Source organism: Nestor notabilis, unplaced genomic scaffold (assembly GCF_000696875.1).
Source record: "Nestor notabilis isolate BGI_N333 unplaced genomic scaffold, ASM69687v1 scaffold16055, whole genome shotgun sequence".
Taxonomy (NCBI): domain Eukaryota; kingdom Metazoa; phylum Chordata; class Aves; order Psittaciformes; family Psittacidae; genus Nestor; species Nestor notabilis.
In genome coordinates, this window is record NW_009928097.1 from 20,480 (window position 1) to 34,828 (window position 14,349).

General features: G+C 45.8%; 1 protein-coding gene across 1 annotated transcript; it reads left to right on the forward strand.

The window, feature by feature from the left end:
* Positions 1-316: 316 nt before the first annotated feature.
* On the forward strand, positions 317-10,386 carry LOC104405622 (cytochrome P450 2W1). The gene is given in 10 exon segments (XM_010014377.1): positions 317-546; positions 548-596; positions 2,867-3,029; positions 4,872-5,021; positions 5,115-5,272; positions 6,038-6,211; positions 7,185-7,326; positions 7,712-7,896; positions 8,466-8,607; positions 10,196-10,386. Coding segments are annotated over 10 exon segments (1,494 nt in total). The 5' UTR covers positions 317-406.
* Positions 10,387-14,349: the final 3,963 nt, after the last annotated feature.

Genomic DNA, 14,349 nt, shown 5'->3' on the forward strand with positions numbered 1-14,349 from the left:
AGGATTCAAGGAAACCTTTTTATTTCTTGGTGTCAGTGGAGTGTTTGGAGGGTGACAGTGCTCCTAATGAAGGACCCTCAGGTCTCAGGGGAGGAGGAGGTTATAGAGGAATGCCAAGCACCTTTTCCCATGTATATGTTCTTGCACACACATGCATGGGTTTGTAATTTGAAACTCTCTTTACTTCTGGACAGGCTTTGCAAACTGCTTAGACCACATTCTCTGAGGTGTTTAAAGAGGGTGGAGTATGCAGTATTTATTTAGGTACTCTACAAACCTTAATAAGAATCGAGTGCTTGTAGCGATTGCAGAGAGCAAACAGAAAGCCAGCTGGCAGAAACTGAACAGTGCCACTGCATTTTTATTGCTTCTAGCGCCCCAAAACGAGATTATTGCTAAAAAAAATATGTCTTTTTTAATTTCATTTATCTCTGATCCTACATTAATTTGTCTGCTGTGTGCAACAGTATTATTAGCTGTAGTCTATTTTTCAACTGGCTATAAACATTCAGCTTTTAAATTTCCTCCTGGTCCAACTCCTCTTCCGAAAAAAACACTTGGTGGATATTAGAAGGCAAGATAAATCACTAATGAAGGTAGGACAATAACCCCCAAACCCAGACCCTTATAGATTTTTAAAGCTGCCTGGGATGTATCAGTGAGAAGTTTCTGTCTTTTTAAATTCAAACTAAAGTGTAAAGGTATGAAAACTGCTTTATAACACTTTTCTAGGCTTCTTCTAGCCAGCGTCTGCGTTGATGCAAGGTCATTTATGAGCGATCAACCATTAAAAAAAGACCTTTGGGGAATAGGGGATTTCTTCATGTAATTGTGATGATGTACACGAAGTATATAATGCTTGTGGGATTTGAAATATTAATTTGACAGCTTGGACACCCAGAAATCTTTTAAAGCATTAGGACATAACTAACATTAAATGAAATCGTTTCCCTCCTCTCTGCCCTGGAGAACTGGCAAGCGGAATTCAACAATGCGGTGACCCCAAAACTGCTCCGGAGAGGGCCAAATCCAGATGCCCCATGCAAAATCCACTTCCCTCATGGTGAATTGGATATGCATTTAAATCTGGATGTCAGTACAAGAAGAGGGATGGAAAAGCTGCGCTGAGGAAGAGAATGAATAGCCTATAAGCTTTTCTACTAACCCGTAATTAAGACAACTCACCCAGCTCATGGTGGTAAGCGGTTCTCCTGTGCAAGATGAGGCTGGAACAGCCCAGGGTGCTGTTGAGGGCTCTCCCTTTGCTCCAGCAGACAGCACCCACAGGGATCAACCTGCACTGGGGTCAGGGAGAGAGTGAGCAAACAGAGCGGCGGTTCATGATGAGGTGTCAACATGGCTCCTGTAACACCGGTGCTCAGCAAACACTGGTGCTTCTACAGGAGCAGCCGGGTGGTGGGAGAGCTCTGCCGCAGGGTGAGGCTCCCAGCACCTGGTGCTGTTATGGGCAATGTCAGGGCTGGGGTCAGTTTACCCAGCAGGGCTCAGCAGACGTTGCCGCAGCCTCTGAACGGCGGTTTGGAATTACCTCCGCATGCTTTCATCACCTGCTAGGCTCTATTTGGTATTGCCTATGTTTGCATTTACTTTGGGATTACTCCAGAGGGGTTATCCCTCCATCTCACCCCACAGAGAGCAAAAAATGGTGACTGCATCGAGCAGTAGCCACCAGGGTTTGTTGGCTGGGCATCCTGGGGTGCTTCCCTCATCCCTGTGGAAGCTGCCGGAGAGCCCGGCTCGGGCTGAGGCTGCACGTGTACACCGGGTGTTTCCTGTGGCTTCCCATCACCTTGCTCCAGACCAGCCCAATCTCTTTTCAGCTGTCCCTGAGTGCTTTTCAAGCTGCCAGGGAGCAGGCACACACAACAGTCCTTGTGGAGCTTGGATTCCCCCATCAGCCTGCCTCTCTCTGCTGCAGACCCCTTTCCTGGGCTTAGAGAAGTGGTGATCAGTGCATAGCACAGCGGCTCCAGGGGCACATGTAGGACATGCCAGCGGGACTGCGTGCTCCTGGAGGCATTCTCAGTTCCCTGAGGCACTGCGTTGCCCTTGAAAACCAGCCAGCAAGGCACAGCTTTGGTGAGGAGCTGTGAAGAATTTGTCTTGGGGTGTGTGGCAGTGAAAGAACCTCTCTGTGTTATGGCAAAGATACACCCAGAGCCTTCTCAGTGCATGATGAGCATCATTTTGCATACAGGCACGGGGACAGCAGCAGTTCGGGCAGCCTCCTGCTCCTGTTGTGGGTTTCCCTGCTATGCCCAGCAGAGCTGTAGGTACCAAAGTCACGTCCGAGCAGAGGGGCATGGATTTGGAATTTGTGGTCAGCCAGGGCTAACTAAACACCTGGGATGGGGCAAACGGTTCCTCTGGTCTAGAGGCAGGGATGCAGGAGTGCTTTGGTACGAGAGGAGCATCATACCAAAGCTTTCCTGTGCAACAGCATCGTTGTTTGCACTGAAATATCTTTCTGTTTTTGTCTTTCTCTGGTTTGCCAACTTGTGTTGACATTTGAGGTCCAGTCTTTAACTCTAGGTGGGTTTCTTTTTGGTTTTCATTTATTTTCTCCTTAACAGCAAAACCAGATTAATAATGCATTGATGGGGGTGGGGGTTCATTGATGGCAAGAAGCCTAAAATCTACATGGATGCTGGCCAGGTATCCATACAAAATGCATCGGGTTTGACTGTGATGAGCTTTAGCTCACCAGCACCGTTCCACAGGTGGTGGCTCCACAGCCGTTCCCAGCAGGATGCCAGGATGTAATATGTCCCTTCAGAAAGCAGCCGGTGCTTGCCCCATGCAGGCTCCTTTCCTTCCTGACCATCACAGCTCGCCTCTTTTTCAGCTTGCAGAAAAATACGGCCCCATCTTCACCCTCCACTTCGGGTTCCAGAAAGTTGTGGTCCTGACTGGGTATGAAGTTGTGCGGGAGGCGCTTGTGAACTACACAGAGGAGTTTGTAGACAGACCATCCATCCCAATATTTGACCAAATTCAGAACGGAAACGGTACTAGAGCAATGAGTGGGGGTGGGTGGGAGGGATGACACTGTCGCTTAGTGCCAGCATAACCATGCATCCCAGGAGCCTGGCTTTTAAACATCCCCCTTGGGCCCTTCTGAAGCCAAGCTAAGTTAAAACATTTGGCTTTCCTCGTTTCCATGCAATGCCTCCTGGCTTTTCACCATTTTTGCTAATCCATGTCCTCGTCATTCGAGGGTGAGGAGTGGGAATTTTAAAGGTACTGTGGTAATCCTGGGATTAATTTCCATAAGATGCCAATGAGAGTGGAATTTACAAACCTTCCCCATGGTTTCAGGGGGCTTCAGACTGACTGCTTTGGCTGTTTGGAGCTGTAGGGCTTTTTCCTTCCTCCCACTGCCAGGTGTCACAACTTTGGACATCATGCCTGTGTCTTACCTCCCTATAAAGGCTTTTAGGTGGACCAACATGAAACAGGCTCAGGCAGAAGCAATAGGCTGAGGGTGGAAATTCACCCCTACAAACAACCCCAGAGTTTTTCCAGGGCAACTCCCCATCCCTGAGTATTTCAGAGGACTTTTTGCCTTGATTTTCCATCCTCTGCTTCAGCTGTGGCTCTAGCTTTGAGCATCCAAATGGCAGCTTTAAATGCTGGTCACAGGCTGAAGTTGGGATTACAATTAGAAATTAAATTACCCAGCCATAATGTCAATAGATTAATCTATCGCTACATAAAGAAAGGAATCGATGGGGAGAAAAGCATTTTTCAGAGCTGATTTACATGAAAAATATCCTTGGGGGAGACAGGCAATATTGCACTATAAGTCCTTTCACACTTACCTTCTCAGGTCAGATCTGAGCCACTAAGAGGTGGAAATTCACAGAGGCGAAGTAACAATGGTCACAAGTTTTCCCCGGAAACATTTCTTCTTCAGAAAATGCCAATTTCTTGACTCTGAAGCTGCAGAAAAGGAATGATCCAGATGAAATTGCATCAATTAAAGAAAAAATTAAAATCAAATTTGCTTTGGCATTTTTAAAGCAAGAAGTTTCACTTTCCAACTGAAAACTACACTGCTTTAAAACAGTGTTTATCCTAGAGAAAGCAAACGCATTTAAAAACCTTGCAGCCAAGATGAAGATGTGAAGTGCTGTAATCCAGCTTTTTGATTGACACAATCTGAGATAGTTTTTGGATTATATTAACATAAGTTTTTCTTATACTATTTCCAACACTCTGATGGGATGAAATACCCATCCCTGTTTGGTGGTGTTAGCAATCATCAAGGCATGAACTCAGAAACCTCCACAAATGATAGTAATATTGTCACTGCTGAAAATACAGTGCTACTGAGGATCTCAATAGAACAGTTCAGCACTGACCAGGGTTGAGGAGATTGAATTATCCCATCCCACATAGATAAAATACCTTTATGACTGGAATAGGACAAAGGGGAAGCATCAAAGATACAAGATTGTTGCTTGAGACCTGAGACTTGCAGCCAAACAGGGTCAGAAAAGTTACAGGACTGACTTAGACCTACATCTCTCCCCAGCTCCACAGCCAACCCATATTGGTCTGAAAGCCATACCTGCTTTATCTTGCACTCATGAGAGGGATGGGGCAAGCTGGTTTGGGTGGGAGCTTGTTTTTCCCAAACTACAGACTCAGTGAGACTGGGAGAATGGAGCTGAGAGGATACAGGGATGGGGAACACAGAAATGGGAGACTCTTAGTCCCTAAATCCATGGGAAACTGGGCAGCAGAAATACTCGTGGAGATCCCTCCTCATCCAGTCCCCTGCTTTGCTTCATGTGGTGAGGCTCCTCTGTGTGTGAGCCCAGCGCAATGTCTCATGGCCTCCCCAGGTTTGTTCTTCTCTATTGGGGAGCTGTGGAGAACAACTCGGAGGTTCACCGTATCCAGCATGCGCAACCTCGGCATGGGGAAGAAAACGATAGAAGGGAGAATTTTTGAGGAACTTCACTTCCTTATTGAGATGATCAAATCCTTCAAAGGTGAGCTGGAGACCATCCCAGTGCTGTACAGCCTCACACATGTCCCTGCTGCTGCAACATCTCACTAACATTTGAATCCTCTTCTCATTGCAGGGGAGCCTTTTAGCCTGACATCCTTCAACTGTGCTCCAATCAACATCACCTTTGTCATGCTGTTTGGTGAGAGGTTTGAATATAAGGACCCAACATTTATCACTCTCTTAAGACTCATAGATGAAGTTATGATTCTTCTGGGATCTCCATATTTGAACGTAAGCAACCCGTCCCACAGAATAACATTCATTTTGAGCAACACAAACCGTAGGCTTTAGTTCAGCAGTTTTCAAATGTTCAGAACCATTATACCTAAAATGTACCACCTTAGTCACCACAAATGTGTTGCCAGATTACCCTTTGCTACTCTGCTTTTGAACCATCCTGCACATCTGCACGGAGCTAAAATGAGAACTGAACTATGGTTATTTTAGCCTTTTTTGCCTTTTCAATATAATTGCGTCATCTAGGCTTTGCCTTTTTTGTGTTTTCTACAAAGACACATTCAAGGTTGATGTCTACATGAGTGACATTTCACAAACTGCATGAATATGCTTCCTTGGAGAGTGCCAGGAAAACTGCTTATCTTCAAACTATCATACCCAGTCCTTCATAACTGATATTGGGAAAAAATAACTAGTCTCATACTGATCTAAACTGTTTGGTGGCCTGGCACACTGAAGTCCCAACTCTGCTGAGAGGCTGACCTGGTACAGGTCAACCTGGTACCAGCAATATACCTGTTGCTGGTACAGGATCTATTCCCGCAGGTCAGCATAAATGCTTAAAATTAGATAGTACTAAATAAAGGCTCAAAGGTTGCAAAGCCCTCCCTTAGGAAAATCTGCTTGGGAAGTCCCTGGGATGCTAAGATACTACTCCATGACAAAACTCAACTGATATGTCATGCCTTAGGAAGAAGCTGTTTCAGCATGCCGACATTTCTGCAGACTTAATGCTTCTCTTTTTTAATTCCTCATTAGTATTTCAATTTCTACCCATTCCTGGGATTTCTTTTCAAAACCCACAAGATTATGCTTAAGAAAATAGAAGATGTGCGTGCCATTTTAAGGCAATACATGAAGGCGAGCAGGGAGGATATCAATGAGAACAGCGTGAGGAGCTACATTGATGCACTGATATTCAAGCAACAAGAGGTATTTGCTTAGCTCTACTGACTGCAAAGTCTCCTTTGGATTTTCTGGCTAAAACAGTTGCTGAATCTTGATTTCAGTCATGTCATGTAAACTTACTGAAATCCATGCTGTTACTCGAGTGGCACTGAAATCAAATGTCAGTCTCTTACAGTTGCTATAATTTACTGCAGGTATTTTTCTATCAAAATTACGATATGAAAGCTACTGTCTCAGTCCACTCCTGAAAGAGCAGCACTAATAATATGAGATCAACTCCTTTTTCCTAGTAGAAAATGCATGAATTCACAGGAAAGCTGACTCTGCCTTTCTTTTTAAGACAATAAATCAATTAATCATCAATACTGTTGCTCCAAGACAAATTACAGACTAAGTATTTGAACGATAAATCATCACTACAAGTCCTAGCCCTGCCCTGCATCTAACCTTAGTAGAGACTCAGCAGTTTCACACATGAGTTGATTTCATTCAAGACAAAAAAATTGGGCTCTGAGATTTTTCTGCTTTCAAACTGGATCTGGGCCAACCTTAGGCACAAAGTGTTCCACTCAGCTATGTGGAGGAAGGGCCAGTATAGTCCTAAATGACCTGAAGGTCATTTTAAACATTGTTAGGGATGCAAACCTACCTTAGGGCAGGAGTCATCCCTAAGAATTAGGATTAGCTGAATCTTCTGTACAGGGGAAAGACTGGGTTTTTTTCAAACCTGTGAGGCTGAGTCCATGAACAGTATCTGGTCCTGGGCTTCAGCCTTCTTCTGGGTGGAGATGGATGCTGAACCAAAACTCCACTCCAAACCTTCCATCTTTAGTGTTCCCATATCTGGTGAATGATTCGCATTCAAGATCAGGTCCATTTTATCACCTTGTTCACAAATGTAAGATCATAGTTAATAGTGTCGTCACAGGCTATGCAGTATCTCCCAAGCTGACTGATGATGGTTTTAGGACCATTCTTACCACTTGTGTTTTTCAAGGAGAAAAACAAGAAAGACAGCCTCTTCCATGATGACAACTTAATGGCATCCATACTTGACCTGGTCATGGCAGGAACAGAGACCATAGCCACAACACTCCAGTGGGCCATCCTGCTGATGATGAAGTACCCAGAGATTCAAAGTGAGCTCCTTTCACCTACGCTCTATCTATGTTCCATGGTTGATATGAGGAGGGGAGAGGTCTCAGATCCACAAAAGCTCTTTTGTCTTAAGAGCTGAATCCCATCTCTTAATTGTTATGAATTCCTGATGTAATTAGATGCTGACCAAAGTCACAACAAAACAGTTCCTTTGCCTTGCTAGGAGAGAGGATGCGTGGGGAGTAAACTACAATGCTGGGGAACCAGCCCATCCACGTGCCTGAACTAGAGGGGGGAAACCCAGGCTGCTGTTTTAAGGAACCCTCTCCCTCCAGACCCTTGAAAAGTATGTTTTTACCCAAACCAGATCTGAGGAGGAAGTTCACTTCCTTGCTGATGCACCTCCATTTTGTTTATTTCTTCCAGAAAAGGTGCAGGAGGAGATTGGGAGAACTGTCAAAGCTGGAAGCTGGGCCACGTATGAAGATCTGAAGAACATGCCATTTACGAATGCAGTGCTACATGAAGTGCAGAGGTTTATCACCCTCCTGCCCCATGTTCCCCGCTGCACTGCTGTTGACACCCACTTTAGGGGCTACTTCCTTCCCAAGGTAGGTAACTGCTCCATCCCAGGAACACACTACCCTCCTCATTTTTGCCAGTGCCACTACAGACCAATTTCTTTAGAAGGCATTACAGGACATAAGCCCAAAGCAGGTGTCTAGAATCATCCCCAGAAAAGTTTCTATGTTGAGTCTATGACACTGGCATTGTAGGATTATTGCTCCATAGTTGAGTCCATTCAACTACATGGAATCCAGAGAGACTGGTATTGTAGGACTCAATTCAGTCACTCTCACTTCCTCACTCCACAAATGACCCTGGTTTACCTCCTTGATGCCATCTGCACAGTGAAGTACTTGCAAGGGAAGTAATTTACAGGATCTGACCCTTTCCTTGAGGTTTTCACAGCACCAGTGGCATCTGGCTTCAGTCCTTGACACTGCTGGGAAAATCTCGGTGACTTCTCTCCTTACTGACTGAGGGGATAAAACCCTCAAGAGTCTCCACCTATCCCAGGTGGTGCAAATGTCCTGGGACACTGAAGTCTCTGCTGCAAAATGATCCAAACCAAAGCATTTCTACTATCTTTTGTGCGTTCATGTACTTTCTCTTCCAGGGTATAATTGTAATCCCATCACTTACCTCAGTGCTGCTGGATAAGACACAATGGGAAACACCACATCAGTTCAACCCCAACCACTTCCTTGATGCTGAAGGGAATTTTGTAAAGAAAGGAGCTTTCCTGCCCTTCTCCACAGGTAACTAACTGATCTGCTGATCTGCACAGAGCTGAGGCTATGGCAGGACTATTTTATTAGGATGTATACTAATGGGGTCTTCATGGCTAAGTACTGCAGTCAGACAGGACTGGTCGGGCTGCCAGCACAGCTATGCACAGGGTTCCATGAGCTCTCCTGGAAGTGAGTGTACAACCCAGGGACCCTCAAGTTCTGTCTCAAGGCAAGTCCCATGTGTGAGTGAGTCTGATGGAGAAGGTGTCATCCACTGCCCACTAGAGCCAAGGAAGAGAGTCCCAATAAGCCTTGCACCTTGGCTGCGTATTACAGCCAGTAGAGATCCCATGCAGGATACCAGAATACACCAGCTCGTATTACTCTCACTGTAAAATTTTAAATCCAATGCCCTGGATTGTTCCCAGAAATCACCTTAGACTGTGATTCTTCCAGTGCCACTTTTGAGAGCTGCCAAAGATTCCCAAAAAGACCTGTTGTTTTAGAGGAAGAAGCACAGCCCTGAGGTTAGGGGAGGTGATCCTGACACTACCTCCATTATCACTTTGGTCAAGTCACAAACTTTTTCTCTTATTGTTTTTTAAATCTCAATTTCACCTGCAAAATACAATTAACATTCTCTCTCTGGAGGCTCATAAACCCAACCCGCCCTGGGACTTAAACTGAGCTAATGGTAGGAACAGTTGTTAGATATCAGAAACTCTCCCTTAAGCCATCCTAGAAGAAGCAGCATGTCTTCCCCCATGCTTTCCTAACAGCCATAAATGTTTCCAAAGGTTGCTTGTTTCCAGACATGCCTGCCCTCAGCCTGTGTCTGCCATGGCTCCAGCAGCGTGTGTTATGAAAGGGCACAGCTGGATGGAAGAGTCTTGCTGGGAGTTTAACAAATCCCAACACTGCAGGAGACCCTAAGTGCTCTAAAAGGAGATTTCCTGCAGAATCCTACAGATCCTCCCATGAAACTTTAGACTTTCCAGCTGTTCCTCTGAAAGGATGCTTGAAGGAACTCTAGAACATGCTCCAACCCCAGACCCTCAGTAGTGACTTTGGACATTAAGAAGCCAGTCCTCATTGTTCACCAAGCACTGCAATTGTACAGGGACTATCACGCAGGTGCTAGGAATCTAGCGCAGAGAGGGAGTAGGAAATAAGAAACATAATCTCTTCTAAAAGTGGGATGTTAGGATAAATTCCACTGGAAAAGTGAGTTTTGAGCCATTCCACTTTGGGAGGAGGTGGCATTTTTCTACCAGGCAGCTTTTCAAAGAGAAAGGATTAAAGATGCTGAGGGGGTTGGAAGAGATAAGGAGAGGTTATATATGGTTATATGCATAAATGCATAATAACCATGTTACACAGCTGTGACTTGCTGCTCCAGGTGGCTGTGTGACAAAAGAGACCAGGCAGGCACACTGTGCCATTGTGACTGGGACAACAACCTTCAGCAACTCGGGTTCCTCTACTCCGAAATATTGCTGGTGCATTTAAAGGGCGAACTCCTGCTTCCATTACAACATCTCAGATGCTAACATGTGCATGGCAAACACTGTAGTTCGCTCTTTCCATCAAGTAAACACGCTGCTTTCATCTGCAGGGCGAAGGAACTGCATTGGAGAAAGCCTCGCCAAGATGGAGCTGTTTGTCTTCTTTGTAGGGTTGCTTCAGACATTTACTTTTCAACCCCAGCCAGGAGTTTCAGAGTCTGACTTGGACCTTACCGTCCCCCAAACGACTTTCACATTAAGGCCTCAGCCTCAGGCAACCTGTGCTATCCTGCGTGAATAACCACAGCCTTGCTGAAGAGCAACCCAACAAGTGCGGAAGCTGCTTAGACCCAACTTAGGTACGCTAGGACTTGCCATACCCCCATGCTGCCACATCACCCTCTTCCACATCCCCTTCCCACTGTCTCTGTCCACTTCCATTGCACTGCTCTCCACCACTACACATGCCTCATAGGTTGCTGACCCCCTCTTTGCTCCCATGCTGTCAAGAGGTGCTATGATTGATTAGAAACCATGATGGTGCTTGACAAACACACACTTCTCAAGAGAGATTGAGCATGGAGCCAAAGGAGGGACCAAGGAGGTGGTTTGGTGAAGGGGATGCAGCCCATGAGTAGTATGTGTGACACCCAGGCTCCCATGGGGAAGCAATGAGGATCAGCACAGAAATTGGCTCAGAATCCTGAGAGAAGACAAACCGTCATTTGCTGGAAGCCACAGAAATACACTGTGTGTCACACACTTGAACCACCCATGGGTATGTCTTGAACTTTCCCAAGTTTCCTAATTATCCATAGCTTCTAGCAAAACCCTACCAGGCTTGGCAGCCAAGTCAAACACTGGGAGTGAAAAAAACAGATCAATTCACGTGATTTGAGGACAAAGTTATTTCTGCCTTGGAACAGTGTCCTGAAAGATGCCCCAGAGTCTGCAAACCTGCTTAGATAAGCAAGTACTTCTACCACCAACACTCAGTTCAACAGTGCTTTGGAGTCTGAATGAAACAAGATCTACAATTCTAAGTTTGAAGTCCAAGTCATAAGGCCACATGAGATTTGTACCAGAAGCTGATCGTAAAAGGCTAATAATACAGAAAAATAAACTAGACCCATTTCTAGTTTTATGTATCTCTGTCTTTCTTGACCTTGTTAAATAGGAGCAAACAGTGTTTCTCACTTCAGACCTCCTGGTTAATGTTAAGAGCCAACATCAGCCATCAATCTGCTGTTTGGGATGGTCTGGCTATTGGAACCAGTCATGCAATAGTGTTTGTATTGCACACCCTCATGCAAGGAGAATTGGGATCAGGGATTAGGCGAGACCCAATTTTGGTTGTTTTCCTTCCTCCCTAGCTTTGTCTCGCTGTTGTCCCTGTCTGTAGCACTTTTATCTGCCATCGTATTCCGCAATCATATTCCAGCTGATGCATAGCTCAGGCAATTTTTCATCCATTTATCTGCCTGTGAATCGCCACCTTTCCATGTGCATTTCCTTATCACATGCTTCATCACCTTGTTTTTTTCCCCCTTCATGGGAACCCAGTAAAATTTGAATCCCATGTCTTCATTATATTTCATATGCCTGCCTCCCAACTTTGCATTACACAGAAATACAAATGCCATGAAAGGTTGATCCTGAGCCCAGAGTGACAACAAGTGTTATGATTTTGCTTGTATCTCATGGGTGAAAGGTTCTGCATATCCTCATCCTAGGAAAAACCAGCTCAATTGGAGACCCTCCATATCTGCAGAGTGGATTCTTCAGGGTAAAGAACTCTTCCTTTGTGCTTGGCTATGGGCTACCAGTCAGTCCTGGGGATAGCCTTGGTTTTTCACTTTTATGTCTTCAGCTCTTGCTTGCAGAGGTTGAATGAAAGGTTGCCACCACAGCTTCACTGATGCTGGTGCTGTCCCTCTGCTTAGTGCCTTGGACCCTGAGCATCTCGCCTCTTGCCCTCCCAAAGTATCACCTGCTGGCAACGTCACTCTTGAGGAGTAGTGGCACCAGGGTGGGGTCTTCTTCAGGAAAGGCGGGGAGAGGCAGGCAAAGCAACTGGGGAGCAAGACACTTATCAAGTGAGTGAAGGAAGTCTTGGCCTTGCTGAAATGAAAAAGACTTTTGCCTTTTCCTTCAGAGAGGCCAGGACTGCTTCTGCTCTAGCCCCTTCCAAAAGTAATATGAACTCAAAACACAGCTATGGCAACAATCTAGTGCTCTGGGGGACAACACTGGGCTGTGCTCCAAGCTGCACAAATTCACTAGTGGAACCTCACACCTGACCCCTTGCCATGGGCTTAGGGGTTCTTGGCTTTGAAGGAAAGAGCTGGATCCCTTTGTACATGGCATAGCAGACTCCTGAGCCTGCTGGTTTTGGACATCACCTTCTGCACTGGCACTCTGCAGCAGGCAGAGCAGAGCCTGCGGCAGTGCTGGCTGCATGCAGAGATTCAGCAGACTGCGCAATACCCGAGCCCCAGAGCCATGAGCTACCAGGTGCAAACACCCAAGGAAAACAGATTTGATTCCTCTGAAAAGCGCATCCTACTTGTGCCCATGTTTGCAGATGGATGGAAGCACTCACTCCCCAGCACACTGAGTTAGATAGCTAAATATATCTCCACAAAAGAAAGTGCCTGCCTCTCATTTCTTTGTTCGACCAAACGATGGCAGAACACTGATAATAACTCAGTTATGTATTTATCTAGCAGAAAACATCCTATCTCAGGGGTAGAAATACCATTTCCACATTCCTCAGTGGTCCTGAGGGTCTTCCCTCTAGCTGTAAAACATTCAAAACATGCAAAACACACTAACTTGAATTGAAGGCAAGTATCTTGAGGCAGGACAGGTGGCTTGGTTCTTAAAGTAAGATCTGAACAAATCCAATCAACACCATGTCTGTGGCTTCTGCCACATGCAGCCAGCTGGGCAGGGTGTCCCATAGCCCAGCCTGCCATCCCAAGCTCTGTGTGATGCTGTGAACTGGGGCTCCTGTTCTCAGAGGGGCAATGGTCAGATGCAAGGATTGCAGCAACTGTGTAGATCTGTAAAACGAGGGCTGCTTTGTATCTGCAGCCCCAGTGAGCACTGGCCGGAGAAATAAGAAGTAATGTGCAGAATATAATTTCTATTTTATTTTTGCCACGAGATGGCAACATGATCCCTCCGAGTCACAGAGAGCCCAGCCCTGCAGTCCTTACTGGAGTAAAACACCCTGCCAGCCCCAAATTTGGGCTGTATAGGGAGAGCAGATCCAAGCCCTGAGGCTTTATGGACTCCCAGTCCGCCTGCATTTACCTGTGAGCAAGGCTGGCAGCAAAAGGCATTTATTTACCATGGAAGAATTGGAATTCCAGACTACCTGGAGGAACCAAGTGGTACACAGGGCACAGGAGAAGTCTTCTCCTCATCCTACAGCAGACAAGGATCCTCTGAGGGATTAATCATCTCAAACACCTTCTGGGACAATGGCTCAACCCATCTCTCATTGCAGTCCTATCAGGTCCTTCTGGTCTCCACTCAGCATTTCAGACCAAGGAAGAAACCAGCTGCCTTAGGAGAGTCCTGTTGCCTTCCCTGATGGGGGGATGTGATGAGGCTCCACCCCTAGTCATTTCAGAGGATGAGAGACAGGAATGTCAGGAAAAGTAAGGGTCCTGACAAATCTCACAGAGAACTGGGAGAAGTAAGGAAAGGGTAGATGGGCAGGTTTTCTGTGCTTTGCCTGGATCTGCCCAGCTTCTGTGCTGCTTAAGGAAAGAGCATTTTAGACATTTAGAAATACATCCCTGCAGTGTTTCCATGCTTGCTGTTCACACATTGTGCTCTGGAAAGAAGTTGTGCCTATGTATCTGAGCTACCTTTGTAAAAATGCTGGGGAGTGTCTTCACTTGTCTGGGGAGAGCTCTAAGCCCCAAATCAGTGCAGGCGTAGGAGAGCCTGTACCCAGAAAGAGCCAAAGACTCCCAAGGAACCTTGCTGATGTCCCTCAGAGCAAGGAGAATCTAAGAAGTGCAGAGTCTGGTATCTGGGATTCAAAGTCTGGGAAGTCTGAAAAGTGTTAGAAGAACATCCAATACACATAGAAAGTGTAGGTATCTGGGATTAATTTATCCTGTGTGCAGCAGAGAATGGGAAAAGAGCAGGGATTAGATGATGACACAACATTTGTATCTTCTACTGCTCTCCAGGTGAAGAAATTACTCACTCTTGAGAAACATCCTCTCTTAGAGGCTCAGAACAA